The following is a 16,298-nucleotide window of genomic DNA, read 5'->3' on the forward strand; positions in this document are numbered from 1 at the left end:
TTCTACTATGTTAATAAATCATTAGCTCATCCATGAACATGATTTCTGCCGAGTCCTGTCGGATTGCATCGGCTGTGGGGATGAAGACGACAACTCCCATGATTCCACACTCAGTCGCGGCGCCATCAAACTACGCCTTTGCCTCTTTGTTTATTTTGAATACGCGTCCTCTAGCGGCAAAAATTACATATTGTGCCTTTAATTGTCGTTAAATTGTGTACGTTTCATGATTTTAATTAATTACACAAGTTTTTTATATTCATATTTTTTTATTTAACCATTAAATGAAATATTAAAGACGGGAAAAAAAATATTTTGAAAAAATAAAACAGATTTCATAGGGACCTATATAAAACTTATAACCTCATAATCAACCCCAAATTTTTGCACATTAACTGACATAGTAAGTGATGTCCACTAAAGTCTGTCAAACTGGAAAAATAGACAGTGGAGTCAGACATAACTGCCAACAAATGGTTATTTTATAGTCAAAGTTATCCAGCAAAGTTTAAATGTTGTAGCCCAGCGGATGACTGACAGGTGAGTAGGCGGTCCTTCCCTGTTGTCTGACACACATCAGGATGCATTCATGCTTCCACTGCAAATAGGATCACAAAACTTTCGGTTTTGGACTCTATTTGAATCTCAGTGTCCACATATGATCAGACCACCCGAGACGGATATTAACACCAGGTGTAAACAGCGTCTGTCTTCCTCTCTGTCTGTCTTCTGTAATGCTGTGCATGTGATTCACAGTTTCTGCTGTTACTCTTCTCACTGTGCAGTGTTTGTGCATCCAGACCATTGCATTTACACTCTTACAGCCTCAAACACAGTGTCACACACCTGTGCACCTGCCAGTCTGTGTCCGCAGAGCGTGAGAATCACAGATACAGGCTTTACAGGGCCTAAAGAGGACTCCTGACACTTTGGTTTGTGGTATTACAGAAAGTCAGACAGAATCAATTTTTTTTTCTGTTATATTTCTGTGTTTTTGTAAAATTTCTGTTGTTGTGGTTGTTGTTGTTGTTTTAGTTCCAATTTTTTATGAGTAATTGCCCCCTTTTTGTTGTTCTTTTTGGTTTCCAAGGCAACCTTCCAGACGCTTTCTTTCATGGTTTTGACTCCTTTATTGGGGTTTGTAAGTAGCTCTTGCTGTTACTGCTCTGCCTTTATACACAAGCACACACACACACCTGCTTCATTGCCTCGCTGGCCTTCTCCCCCTCGGCAGAGTGCACCTACCACCTGTCTGTTAAGACACTCCGACACACTCCAGCATAATGTGTTCAATGGACTTGTTGCCTCTTACCTTTTGTTTTGCCCTCTTATTGTGTGTGTGTCCTCTCCTGGCGTTTTGTGTCCCCGGCCTCTTTGTGCTGGAGAGAGACGTAAATGCACTCATTTGGCCTCGGTTCTTAATAATTAAAGAGACAGTATTGTTCCTCCAGGCTCAAACAGGGTTTAACGTATACTGCTGCTTAAAGCCACATATTTATTGGTACTTTTAGCAGTGTTTGGATTCTGACTTCTTATTAGTTTTAATGATACAATTCGTTATTATTATTAATGGTATGGCAAATTTGTTTTATTTTTTTTATTTACACTACTGTCTAAAAGTTTGGGGTCAGTAAGATTTTTGTGGAAGCTGTGACACATTGTTTTCAGGATTCTTTGATAAACATTAAGTCTTAACAAATGTGTTGACTGTCACTTTTGATTAATTTAATGCATCCTTTCAGAACAAAAAAATAATTTCTTCGTCAAAAAATCTTACTGAGCCCAAACTTATGAACAGTAGTGTGTATGTAAATATACATGCTACCTGTTTCTTGTTATCACAAGCCCTATAAAAGTGTTCTGTGATTAAAAATCAATCTAAATCATTTGGTGCCTCAGGAGAGCAATGACCTTGTCTAAAATGTGCTGTAATTTTTTAACCATCAATCCAAAATTAGACTTAAGCTCTTTTAATTCCATCTGACAGTCCATAGTTTAATCCCAGTTTAAGATTATTGTTTCATTTTATTTGAAACCTGAGTGAAATCAGGCACATTTAGAGGGACTTTGACTGATCCTGTAATTATTTTAAAAGTTTTTATTTAATTTTTTTTTTATTTGTCATTAGGGTCACTTGATATAAATTGGGTGTGTGGTATCTGATGGAATAGCACCTAGGTCTCTGGACCGTAGATCACAAGCTGTAATTTCCTTTAGTGTCTCACATTTAGCAGCTGTTTCTAAAGTCCAGGCTCTGTTAACAGAGCGATGAAACGTTTAAGAGGACGGGATCGCTGGTGTCATGATCGTGCTGAGAGGTGCTCATTTATGGCCAATTGCAATGGAAACAGTATCTGGAAATGGTCATAGCTTGTAAAAATTCAATGGAAAGTAACTGGGAAATGATGTGCCCTGTATTTAATAGAAATAAATTAATAATGATAATGATGAGAATAAATGATTCTGAACTTAATTATGAACTTAAATGTGCCTGTTTGCAGAAAAAAACTGACATGTGCTGTTATCGCAAGCTTCTAGGAATGCCAAAAAGGGGAGTTGCATTACAAACCAAAGACTTTCTGTATATTTACAGCAGGTTCTGGTGAAGAAAGTACTGTCTCTTTAAAAACATATTGCTTTTTATGTGTGTGTGTGATTGCGTGTGATGATGCTTTCCCACTCCTAGCATGGAGCTCCATGGTCACGCTCTTTCTGCAGGCTGGTCTGATGCATCATGGGAGTCTGTTTGAGTTTGCGTGTGCACACGCATGTGCTTAAAAGAGATGTGAAGCTGTTGACACTTTAGAAAGTTCTTGTCATCAACCTTAACCCTACAGAGTGATGGCAGCGCTTTGAGGGCAATGGCCTGATGGCTTCCCCTACTTCAGTAGTTTGTATTAAAAAAATAAAAAATAAAATAGAGAATAGGGCTGGACGATTAATCGAAAAGTAATCGAAATCGAAATTCAGAACCTCTACCCGATGTAATTTTTCCACATCGGTTATTTTGATTTTTCAATCCTGTGAATACTTTCCCCAGGGTTGCCAGGTCTGCGAAACAAAACCAGCCCGATTGTTATTCAAAACAAGACCAAAATTAGCCCAGTCGCATTTTTTCCACAGAGTTTCCCCCCTTTTTTACATTAAAACTGAAATGTGACTTTTTTTCATAAGACGTTTTCATTTCAAGAGATGTGTGCTTTGAATTCAATTGTTCGAAATATTCAATAAATAACCATAAATAGTTTGTTTCCTTCAGTTCTTTTAAAATCACAAAGAAATGCACTCTTTCATTAGAAAAAATATCCCACCTTTAATAGTTGAGCATATTTACAGTACAAACCTTGTCAGTGAACTATGAGGGCAAATAAGTAAATAAATAAAATAATCGTTCATTAATCGTAATCAAGGTAAAATGTTCAATTAATCGAGATTTTGATTTTAGGTCATATCGTCAAGCCCTAATAGAGACTTACAGAGAGTTCACACTTAAATGAATAATTTAGGATCTTTTGCCCATGTTGTTCCAATCTGTATGACTTTCTTTTGTAAAACTCAAATTGAGAAGTTGAGCACGATGTTCAAGCTGCTCTTCCACACAGTGAAAATGCAGACATATGTTGCCAAGTTCCAAAATTACAAAACAGCACCATAAAAAGTAATTTATTGGACTTTTGAGCTTAAATCCAAGTTTTCTAAAGTCATATAATAGAATTTGTTACCCCTCCAGGGTATTGTATTTCTGAACAAAATACAGTAAAAACAAGCATATTGTGAAATACTAATATAATTTAAAGTAATAATTCAATTGATTACATTTATTACATTTTAGTTCAAAAGAACAGCATTTATTTGAAATAGAAATCTTTTGTAATGTTATAAATTTATTTACTCACTTTTGATCAATTTGATGCATCATTGCTGAATAAAAGTGTTAATTTCTTTCAAAAAGCATAATTCTTTCTGACCCCAAACTTTTAAACGGTGGTATATTAATGCATTTGACAACATGTTGTCTCAGGAAGTGCGATTTAAAATGAGAACTGAAGGTCATAAAGGTTCGAAACAACATGAGAATAAGAAACATGACAATTTTCATTTTTGGATGAACTGTCCACCTTTAAATAGAGATTATTGTTATATCGATAAAACCTAGAACAGCCATAAATAACTGTTTGCTTGTGTATTAAATGTTTTGTTTCACGGTTTAAAGTTGTTCATTCTTGTGGCCTCCATGAGTGATTTTTTTAAAAATCCTTGGTATAGGACATTCATGAAGAGATCCCCTGGAAGCCTTTTAAACTCAGTACAGATAAGGGTCAGATTCTCAGTGTTTGGTCCTGTGATCCATGGCTTTGTTCACTGTTACCATAGAAACGCTAAACATAGGAGCAGCAGCTATGGATACTCAACAGGCTCATTGCTAAAGAGAAAGAAACTGAGATGTACAGGGATCGATTTCAGTCCGAATGTGTTTTATGTCCCGCTGGTCTGGTCGATAAAGTCCAGCCTATGACTCATAGAGGCTCTTGAGGATCCTAATATGTTCCTCTGAACCCCGACAGAGACTTTAATGACCACACTGATGCCCTGACCATAGCTAAGACAAATAGGGACTCTGTGATCGCTGAACTGCAGGGGGCAATTTCATTTCAGTTCACCCAGTTCAGGAAACTGATGTGGTGTCTTCAGTTCATCTCCTGAGTCTAGCAAATTGAAAAGGACCTGAGGCCAAATCTTGAATTTATTAGTAAAACTGGTAAAGGAATAGCTCACCCAGAACTGAAGGTTCGGTCATTTAAAAACCCAAATTACTTCCACTACAGGATGTCATTTGCTTCTGGCTGCTAAAAATTCTGAATTGTCATGTTTTTATTGTATTTTTGACTTTTAAAAAATTTTACCAACCCCAAACATTTGAATGTAGTTTCTTCTGTGGAACACAAAAGGAGAAATTATTTGAAAAGATTTGCGAATTTAAAATGATTGTAAATGAGAACCAGAATGTCATTTTGAGTGAACTATGCATTTAATTGAATGCACTCTTATTCAAGCTGAGCAGACAGGAAAACACAGCCACATTTGCATTGATCAGTTGCTCTGATATGAAATGTGATTTACATGTTGCAGCCAGCACTTTTAAAATGCAGGATTTGGTAAATTTGTGGAAAGTAGCAGCAAATGTGCAGAGCTTCATTTATTCACTATTAATAATCTTATGCTGTTTGTGTTTAAGTGGTGTGTGTAAATGTGCTTGTTAAAGTATTGTCCACCTTTTGGAAATTTCTAAAAGTTGACTACAGATTGTTGGATCTTGTCATGGTGTTTCTTTACCCTTGCATTTCCTAAAATTCTCTCACATTAAATTGTCTAGAGATTAGAAATGACTAGTGTTATTTTTTTTAACTTGTACATTAGAATAGAAAAACTGTAACACTCTTATGTGTTAAATATATAAGAACGAGTTTTAATTTAATTAAAAAAAAAATGTTAAGAATTATTTTTGGCATTTTTGCCTTTGTTATGATAGGACAGATCAAAGCTGACAGGAAGCGAAGGGGGCGGGATTTGGAAACGTCCTCGAGTCATGATTCAAACTCGGGATGCCTGTAGCGCAAAGGCGCTGTATGTCGGCGCACTGCCCACAAAGCTATCGGTGCCACCTTTTTTAGTAATTTTGTTGTGCTTGATAGTTTTTTATTAGTTTTAATTTTTTAGCTTTAAAAGGGGTCATATGATGCTGCTAAAAAGAACATTATTTGGTGTATTTGGTGTAATGAAATGTGTTTATGCGGTTTAAAGTTAAAAAAAAACATTATTTTCCACATACTGTACATTATTGTTTCTCCTGTATGCCCCGCCTTCTGAAACGCGTCGATTTTTACAAAGCTCATCGATCTGAAAAAGCGAGGTGTGCTCTGATTGATAAAGAATATCTCTTTGGATTTGAGACTTTAGTCTTTGCAACTTTACAGATCTTCTTTATGCACCAAGAGCTTGTAACACTCCAAAGAGAAAGGAAAAAATGAAATTGCATCATATGACCCCTTTAAATTATTTTTATTTCAGTTTCTGTTTTAGTATGTTATTTTATTTTACTTTGTTGCCAAGGCAACAGTTAATTCTTTACAATTTTTCATCAAATATTTATATTTCATTTTATTACAGCTTTAATTTAATTAACAATTTCTAAAAGTTTTGGTTTTAATACTACTTTTAGTTAACAATAATAGCACTGTTGAGAACAGGGATTAGCTGTGATCAACTGCTATTTGGCCTTCATGTGTATATGAACAAAATTCTAGATCGAAGTTTTCACTACTAATATCTGCAGTGTTGTGGGATATATGTAGAGAAGCTCCTATGTACGTGTCGTTGCCGACTGTCTATGTTTCCACCGCAGGTTCCGTCCACGCCACTTCCATAGCAGCGTCACGGGTGGAGCAGGCGCTCTCTGAGGTGGCCTCTTCCCTTCAGAGCAGTGCTCCGAAACAGGGACCCCTCCACCCTTGGATGACCCTTGCCCAGATCTGGCTGCATGCAGGTACAAACCTCACCCACAGCCCTAATTTGCATCCTTTTAACATAAGTCATGCCCACATTCTATTGTTACATTGTTCGGGTCCGGGTTTAATAAACGGCATATTCTGTAATCTTGAAATAAAATATAGCTTAAGTTCTAAACAAACTGTAATAGAACACTATGTTTAAATATGGACAGCTTATTCCTCACTGCTTTGTAAACCCAGGTTGTTATTAATAGCATCCTTTGTCCAAGCAAATACATTAAACCATATCCAGCAGGATCAAATTCCCCATCTGGAGGCTTTTGCTCTGTCTACAATCAGCATTTATGAATAGACAAGCAATTGTGGTTACTTGTGAATGTGGCTGAATTAAATGCAGTGAAGTTTAGGAAAGTTCTGCTAGCAGCTCCAAGGTCATGGGTCTGATTCCCAGGCCAAATAAGTACTGATAAGAACAGCGTGAATGCACAGTAAATAGGGGTGTGTGAGCGTTTTTCTGCTGGTACCATGGTTGGTTTAGGCCTGTCGTGGATAGCTGACTCCACAAGTTTTCAAGAGCAGTGTTAGTTAGATCATAGCAGTGACAGAAATTATCTTTCTCATCAAGAGGCAATACTTGCCCCCTTAAATTGATTTCCAGGGGTATTTTTACCTTTATAAGGGCAATTTTTAAATGGTATGTCATATTGTCATATTCATTTTATAGACTAAAGTTATAATGTCATATTCATTTTAAAGACTAAAGTTAATTAGAATAATAAGACACCATAGGGCTGTTAGTAATCAAATGAAACCAGGATCAACAAAAGTCATCTGTGCTCTGCCAGTGTGACACAGAAGCTGCATCTTGTATTTACACTGTTTAATGCAGTTCAGAGGTGGCCTGAATGCATTTACACTGCTATTACAATTGCCTAAATAACAGAATGAGATTACTGTGTTAAAATACAATTTTGAATATTTAAATATTAAATGATTTTGAAAAAGAAATGATACTTTAAATATAAAACTTGAACTGTCTTAATGAACAAGTCACTGAATCATTCACTCAAACGATTTGTTCAAAACGGCTAATTTGTTCAGTAACAGTAACAGTGTTACTATTGTTAGCTAAAACTATAAAAAATATAGCAGGTCACTGTCTTTATGAATTGATCATTGAATCATTCATTCAAACAATTAGTTTAGAAATGCAGATTAGTTCAGTAACAAATGTTATTGTTAACTAATTCTAAAACTATTAAAAATGGTTTTTGTTAATTAAAATAAATACCTGAAATATGTAAATATTACATGAAAAACTGAGAAATGTTAGAAATGATTGAAATTAGAAATAAAATAAAATAAAAGTGAACTGAATTAACAAATAAAAGTTAAAGTTGAAGTACTAAATTACTAAAACTAAAATAAAAAAATAAAGTAAAATTAACTAAAAAACTAAAACTAAAATTGAAAAACTGAAAAGATGAAAAACGTTGAAATGTTAGAAATGATTGAAATTAGAAATAAACCTAATAATTTAGGTTTAATCATAAATCAAAAATCCTTTAATTTGTTTTCTCAGAAAAAGACAATCAACTCAGTTACTAAGACTAATTATTCTTTAACCAGCTTGACTGTCACTGAGCCAAGTGAGGGAACCTTAGCAGGACTTGGCAGGGTGAGAAAGGTGTCAAGAGTAAACATGCTTAGTAGTCACTTTCCCTGGAGTTTGTTGGCTGAAGAGGGAGGACACCCCTCCAACGTTAATCTCCCATCAGTCTCTCTGTCTCCTCACTGTTTGTGAGCTATGAAACTGACAGCTGACAGCCTGTCTGAGAATCACATTTTCTGTGTGACTCCAGATAAGAAATAAACCCCAGCAATGCTTCTTCCACTGTTTTCTCTTGATCACTTATTTTCTCTCTCTCTGTCTTTCCACAGCGGAGGTGTATATTGGAATGGGAAAGGCGGCGGAGGCAACAGCGTGTACGCAGGAAGCTGCCAACCTGTTCCCCATGTCCCGTAACGTGTTGTTTATGAAGGGTCAGGTGGCGGAGCTGCGGGGGAACGTGGACGAGGCCAAGCGCTGGTACGAGGAGGCGCTGTCCATCAGCCCCACCCACGTCAAGACCATGCAGAGACTGGTGAGCACATGCTGTTTAGCCACTAACTGAAACCCTTTTGCAGTTTTACACTTTCATGTTTATTGCTCCCCGCAATGCAGTTGATTTCAGGTTTTACTCTTCCTGTGGGAACGTTTGGTTATGTGTTTGGGGGATCGTCACGCTAAGATGGAGAAAAGAGTCCAGATCTCGTCCCATGTCAGTATTTAGCAGACAATGAGTCCAGGATGTGGAGACTTGTCAGCGGAAGTGTGTGTGTGTGTGTGTGAGTGAGTGAGTGCTGCTGTCTCCGGCTGTGTGTGTCTTAATAGTAAGCAGAAACGTCATGTCTTATAAAGGAGCTCCACTGTAGTAGACAGCAGCAGGAGGAAGTATTGCCCCTGTCTCTGTCAAATCTCTCCCTCTCTGACCTTCTTTTGTGTGTGTGTGTGTGTGTGTGTGTGTGTGATCTGTGTACTATAAAGAATATGTTAGAAATACCACGTTGTGCATTCAGACAAGATTTTATGACATTGTCAAAACAAACACAACAGATAACTGAATTCTTATAGAATTGTTTTATGGAAATACAGAGGTCTGTGATCATTTTGACACATTTGACAAACCAAATATGAAGAACAATGCGTATTTGCAGAACAGAAACTGTAAAAAATAATATCAGAATTAAATTAAATTAAAATATTAAATAAAACATTTTTATTAAATTTAATTTAATTGAAAAAACATTACGCATTTAAATAATACAATAAAATCAGTAATATTTTAATTTTTTCAGTTTAATATATTTCAAATTGATTTAATAATAATAGTAATTTATTCCTGTGATAGCAAAACTGAATTTTCAGCAGCCAATACCCATTACACTAGTCTTCAGTGTTACATGATCCTTCAGGAATCATTCTAATAATATATATATAAATATATATATAAAATAAGCAGTTATTAGAAATATATAATATATAAAAATACATAAAATATTTTTCCCAAACTGATTTTTCAAAAACCACTGATTATATAAACCAGGGGTGACGAACTCCGGTCCTGGAGAGCCGCAGCCCTGCATGCAACAGCTCCAACCCTAATTAAAACCTACCAGCCTGTTGCAGGTGAACAGCACGGCCCATGACGTGTGGAACAGTCTGGGAGAAGTGCTGCAAGCGCAGGGCAACGACGCTGCCGCGACCGAATGCTTCCTCACTGCCCTGGAGCTGGAGGCCAGCTGTCCCATCTTACCTTTCACCATCATTCCCCGCACCCTCTGAGACACTCCGAGCGCTCACCACCGACAAAACCTCTGTCCGTGAGTCATGCATGAACCACAGCCCTTAAACACACACACCGAAACTCTTCTTCTGTCCTGGAATGCCTTTCCCACCCCCTCCGACCTTTTTATCGGTTCTCAGACGTGGATCTGCCGAACTCGAATCGACACGGTTATCAGTGTGAACTTTTCCACACTGCTTCACTCTCATTGTGTTTCCCTTCCTATTCCTTCCTTCTTTCTGTGCTAGAATTTCCACCGGCTTCTGTATAGTAGGGGTGCCGCTCACCCGAAAACCCCGCCCCCTCCAGCACTCCCATTGGTCAGTTTCATACCACAGTACAAGTGGACCAATGAGAAACCTTTTCAAGCTGCTGTCACAGTGAAGCGGGTGACTGACACAGCGGTTTCATCAAACCACGGTGCTTCCCGAAACATGTCCCGAAACATACAATCTTGAGATTCTAGTAGCTGTGTGTCATACGAACCAGTAATAACACTGACGCAGAGGCGGTCAAAAGTGTGTATATGTGTGCTGTGTGTGTTTGTGAGTTAAATGGACGGTCAGAGTGCGTGTGTCCTTTACATGTGCTGGTATCCAGGATATCCCTTCCTATGTGGCGTGTGCGCGTGCGTTTATTTGGAATGGAATACTTGACACGCTGTTACAGTTGATCCCTGTTACACAAACACACGTAATAAAGGTTGTGTTTCCATGCTGTTGTTCCTGAGGGCAGGTGTGTCACCCGTGTTATGACTCCTAGAGAAACATTACGTCCCCCTCTGATCAAACGCTGTATTGTTTATATTCTGTATGTACAAAAGAATCGCCTAGAGCAAATGGAACGGATGCCAAAAGAACAACTACCCTAAAAGCAAATATTTTATCTTGGTTCTCATTAAAAGAGAAGATAAATCTAGTTTTGGACATTTCGTTTTGTTCTTTGGTTTATTTTTCCACATTTATCATGATTCAGAGGTCGAGATTTATATTGTTGATTTATCAGAGCCTTGCTGTATTAGATGTTTATTTATCTGTGTGCTAGACAGGTGAAGACATATATGTATTCCGTGTGTGTGTGTGTGTGTTTGGGGTCTGATAACATGAGGGACTGTTACAGATGGACATGTTAAAATCTCAGATACACAAACTATCTTCATAACGGTCACAGTGATTTCATTTATGTACGAGAAAGAGGAAGATTGTATGTGTGTATTTGAAGTCTTAGCAGTGTCAATCACAGGGCCAAACACAACTGGAAATGCTGTTTTATGATGTCAATAAATTATCGATTGTGAAAAATCTGTTTTTGTTTGTTATTCCTTATTTTGTCATGTATTTCAAGTCATTTTTGAGGTCAGCTAATGGAGCTAATATAGCTATATATAGTAATATAGCTAATTTAGAATTTTCTCCAAATTGTGACTTTTTCGAAGTTGCGACGTCAATTTATTTCTTAGTTTAGGTGGGTGGAAACATGGGTGGACTCGTACAGAACTTAATTTTCTGTAAAGTTGCTTTGCAAAGATTTGTATCGTGAAAAGCGCTATACAAATAAACTTGAATTGAATTGAAAACTTGAATTGAAACAGGCTTCGATACAAACCTTAGTCTGTTCTCAAGGGGGCGATACAGATAATTTCATGTCTGTGTCAGCATACTGTATGTATTATTTAGGTAACAAGTTTTAAAAATATCAACTCTAACATTTTTTTCAGGCAAAAAACTTTCAAACCAAACAAGTCTGTTTGTCAAAGTGGCAAATTTGTATGGCCAACTGAACCCGATGCGAAATCTGTTCACACCTTAACTCTAGCTCTGTCATAACTTACCTTAATTTACCTTAAAAATCACCCAACAAAAATACCATTTGTCCTAATTTTCCTATAGCGTTACTTGTGGCAGTTTTTGTAGAATATAGTGCAAACTTCTGTTGCATTATGAATTGCACTCTAAAACAATTAATTTCAAAGCACAATGGCGTATGAAATCGAGCTAAATTATGAGTTATAGTATGTTTTGGCCATACTTTTCCCCATTTAATTTCTTTTCCTGTCACTCGCACACGTTTCCTTACATGCCCTGCTCACCTCAGTTCATGTATGTTAGATGAGCCCACTGTTTCCCTGACTCGTGGTATGGTTGAATACCTTTAAAAAGCTCTCAAAGATTGATGAAGGTCCAAAAGCTCACAAGCAGAGAAAAAAGCCTCTGAAAAGCAAATGATTGACCTGACCTCATAAAAAGGAGTCGGGGAGAAAGAAGGATGTGAGGTGGGAAATGTAGAAAGTGAATTATTTAATGCACTTACAGGCCTGCCTTAAACTAATGAGCGCTTGCTTCTTGCTGCTTGCTGCTTTACGGGACAGGCCGCACTCCCAGGAGGATTCTGGGACGTACAAAGAGCTGCAGCAAGAGTTTGGTCGTCATTAAAGAGGTGCATTTTAGTGTCTGCCAGAGTGTTTACGCCTCTTGAGACCTCTTCTTTGACTCATTCCCGCTGTAAAGAGCCGAAGATCGTAAACAGCCCAGTACAGCCACACGCTGGGTCTTTGATCTGGGTCAGGAGCATGTTGAACCCTAATGAGCCCTCAGTGACGGCATTATTCCTCTGGCTTCTGTAAACACTACAGGCTAGTATCTCTGAGGGGTTTCCTTTGATCATCTTCGCTTGTAGAGCCTCCCCAAAATATCATAGCCAACACTTTGCAATGCCTTAGAGACCACACAGAACATCCTATCAAACACTTAGCAATGTCCTAGCAACAATTAAAATACCCTCATGCTTAACAACACCCTGGCAACCACCTACAATACACTAACAAACACTTCACTGCAACATCCTAGCAATTATTCAAAACACCCTAACACTCAGAAACACCCTAGCAATACCCAAATAAACACTTAGCATAGCCCTAGCTGTAAACACTACAGGCTAGTATCTCTGAGGGGTTTCCTTTGATCATCTTCGCTTGTAGAGCCTCAGCGAGGTCTGAAAGATGGTCGAGAGGTGTTAGCTGGATTTCACTGACCATTGTACAATGTGGTACCTGATTGTATGTCAAACCCCCAAACAAGACACTGGATTCGTAATGCTTACTAAGGCAACCGTCACTATTATTAGTGCGCATACTTGTGGTTAGGGCTTTATTTTGCATCCCTAACCTTAAATATTAAACTTCAGTGTGTGACTCATCTCTAACAACCACTTAGCAAAATACCCTAACCAACGTAATGCCCTGGAAACCACCCACAACACCCTAACAAACACTTATCAACATCCTAGCAATTATTCAAAATACACTAACACTGTATAAATAATTATATAAAATACCTGCCCTACAAATTATTCACAATACCCGAACACTTAGCAAGACCCTGGCAACCACTAAAAACACCCTGACAAACACTTGGGATAAAATCCTCTCAGAAGACTTTAGCAACTCCATAGTGACACCCTGGTGACCACCCAGAACATTCTAGCACTGATGAGGCAAGTATTGCATGGGCAAGAATCAGTCACATTTGTGATGCAACATTCAGTAAACGTCATTGATTTAACATAAGGTAAAAAGCAATGTAAATGTTCAGTCAAAGCGATCATAAAATATGATCATAAATAAATGTGTGATATGGAATAAGCTTTCTCTGTGGTGGTCTCTCTCTGGACATTGGCTCATGTTTCATTGGTATTATTGCTCTGATCCTGTCATTGATTGGCAGCCCAGCTCAATTCTCACATCAGAGAGCAGCGAATCAATACGAGAGACTCCAGGGAGTTTGATTTTTGTAGGGTGAGCTCACATTCTCACACAGCCATGGGAAAGTTTGTATGATATCGTGTCAAAACCTATACAGAACCATTAGAAACATTAAAGGGATAGTTCATCAAAAAAAGTTCTGTCATGTTTCAAACCCTACCAAATTAATACCACCTCATTTTATTGTAAATTCTTTTGACACACTGAGTTATTTCTCCAGAAGATTTCTATATTGATTGCTCATGGATCCATATGCCCTCTCCTCACATGCCCGTCCACATGTTCTCTGGCGATTATTCCAGTGAGGGGTGTTGACATTGCTCAAGGACATTTACTGTCATTTGTCCCGACAGCATTAGCTTAGCATATAATACACCCATGGTTTGCACTCTTAATGAAAGTTTGTGAGCCAGTGAAACAAGGTATGGTGACTCCTCTAGCCGTGACCCCTGCATAGTGTTGATAGCAATGTGTCATCTATCACCAGCAGATTAGTGAGCATGTGAGAGAGAGAGACATGTTGTTCATTGTTTTGAAGCGTGACAGTCTTGGTGTCAGTGTCACACACTGGGCATTCTCAGGGGTCGTGACCCTTCACTCAGTTCATGGGATCTGCGGTCTTTACAGTCTCGCATTACCGTTTGGATCAGTATTGTGCCTTTTATCCAACTGTGCCTAACTGAATGTCTCTCTCAGAATGAGGATTCAAATATTTCAGAGATTTTCGATGGCTTCTAGGTGTGACACCAAAGAGAAAATCTGTCAAAATCTTTTCTTTTTTTTGGTAAGTTCAAATCCAGCTTGCAAATGACTGTACTTTTGCATGTCCCATGAAATAAATGAAATTTATAAATAATACTCAGTAAATATACTTTAATTACAGAGAAGGGCTTTGTGCATGTGTGAACATCAATATCAAATTGAAGAACTGCATTAGCAGCAGTTAAATTATTTTTAAAGAATTAAAAACATTTGAAATTATAATTTACTCTATAATATTCATATATATATATATATATAGGAATATACACAGAACAGTGTTTTATTCATATTAAATTAATTTTATTAATAATTAATGATACATTTTTGGCACTTTATTGCTGCTTACAATTTAAAAAGCATTTTTATTAAATGCATTAACAGCAGCTACACCATTTTAATAATTAAATTAATTTTAAATTTTGATTTACATAATTTAAAACTGCATTATATATATATATATATATATATATATATGCTGTTTTATTTATTTATCATTTTTAATTACTAATTGTGGTACTTTATTGTCTTACAATTGCTTATTTTTCTTTGGCCACCTATATATTAATTTAAAAATGACCAAACAAACTGCATATGTGTATACATAAACACATTATATTCAATTACTATTTTATTATTTTATATAAATGTAATTCTAAGTACATATTGTATACATAGCAATCACACTATGTAATATAAATATTTCATATTTAATTAATCACATGCTTCAATGAGTTAACTTTTCCTCTAAAGAATATCTGTAACCGCTTACAAACAAAATAATTAATGCATATGTGGTCCTCTAAAAGTTCTTCTACCCTCCAAGAATTGCGTAACTTCTCTAATTAATACAAATCAACAAACACAACACACACACACACACACACACACTTTTCTTACAGCTGTTACGCTCTGAAGCTACTCAAGACTGCTGACACAAGGTGGTACAAATTATGCATTTCCCACAGGGGTGTCCAGTCTGTAGCAAACTGTTACAGCAGATGACTGTCCTATCAGCACCTCCCTCCTACACACAACACAAACATACACATATCAAAACCCTCACAATCTCCTCATCCATCCATCCATCCATCCATCCATCCCTCGGTTGGAAAGCGTGGGAGGAGAAGGAACAGATGGAGACTGGGGAAAAAGACGGACATAGCAGGAACACCCAGTGAGAGAGAGAGAGAGGGAGAGTGGATTACGGGAAGGACTCGCTGTACTCTGTTAAAAAAAAATTAAAATTCAATTCAAGTTAATTAACTTTATTTATAGCACGCATAACAGTGGCGATTGTCTCCAAGCAGCTTTACAAAGTGGCAGAACTAAAGGCCCAAGTGAGCAACCAAGCAAAGAAATGCACTTAGACTGACACGAGAATACGTCCTGGCAAGAGCCGCTTGAGCTGAAAATGGAGAGAATAGATCAAAGAGACACTCTGCTGTAGTCCTGAAGGACAGACTCCAGGGAAAACTGGTCAAAAAAATTCATCTGACCGATCTTTGCTAGAGTTTTCACTGAATTTAAGAGAGGTAAATAATCAATAAACTTTCTAATTAGCTAAATAAATGTAAAAACATAAGGGAGTATTGGGATTGGTTAGCTGAGTAAATAAATGCACCAAATAGAGTGTGGCTATAGAAAATGAATCATATTAATCTTTGTACTAAAAAAACAGACAAATCTGATTTAAGTGGTGTTAAGGCATAAAATAAACATCTCTGTCATGTTACATCATAATAATTTTGTGTGACACTGAATTTATCGGTATTTATTTATTTATTTGTGACCATGGACCACAAAACCAGTCATAAGGGTCAGTTTTTCGAAATTGAGATGTATCTGAAAGCTGAATAAATAAGCTTTCCATTGATGTATGGT

The 16,298-nt window shown here is 37.2% G+C and overlaps 1 protein-coding gene across 1 annotated transcript in view; it reads left to right on the plus strand.

Annotated features, from left to right (window-relative positions):
• Positions 1-11,196, plus strand: part of LOC107721724 (tetratricopeptide repeat protein 7B-like) — a 49,189-nt gene extending 37,993 nt beyond the window's left edge. Inside the window, exons 20-24 of the mRNA XM_016529880.1 lie at positions 1,091-1,141; positions 6,404-6,544; positions 8,451-8,671; positions 8,734-8,789; positions 9,729-11,196. Of these exons, the coding sequence (XP_016385366.1) occupies positions 1,091-1,141; positions 6,404-6,544; positions 8,451-8,671; positions 8,734-8,789; positions 9,729-9,894 (635 nt within the window). The 3' untranslated portion in view covers positions 9,895-11,196. The remainder of the gene's footprint in view (positions 1-1,090; positions 1,142-6,403; positions 6,545-8,450; positions 8,672-8,733; positions 8,790-9,728) is intronic.
• The last annotated feature ends 5,102 nt before the right edge of the window (positions 11,197-16,298 follow it).

Source organism: Sinocyclocheilus rhinocerous, unplaced genomic scaffold (assembly GCF_001515625.1).
Source record: "Sinocyclocheilus rhinocerous isolate Xijiao unplaced genomic scaffold, SAMN03320098_v1.1 scaffold432, whole genome shotgun sequence".
Classification (NCBI taxonomy): Eukaryota; Metazoa; Chordata; class Actinopteri; order Cypriniformes; family Cyprinidae; genus Sinocyclocheilus; species Sinocyclocheilus rhinocerous.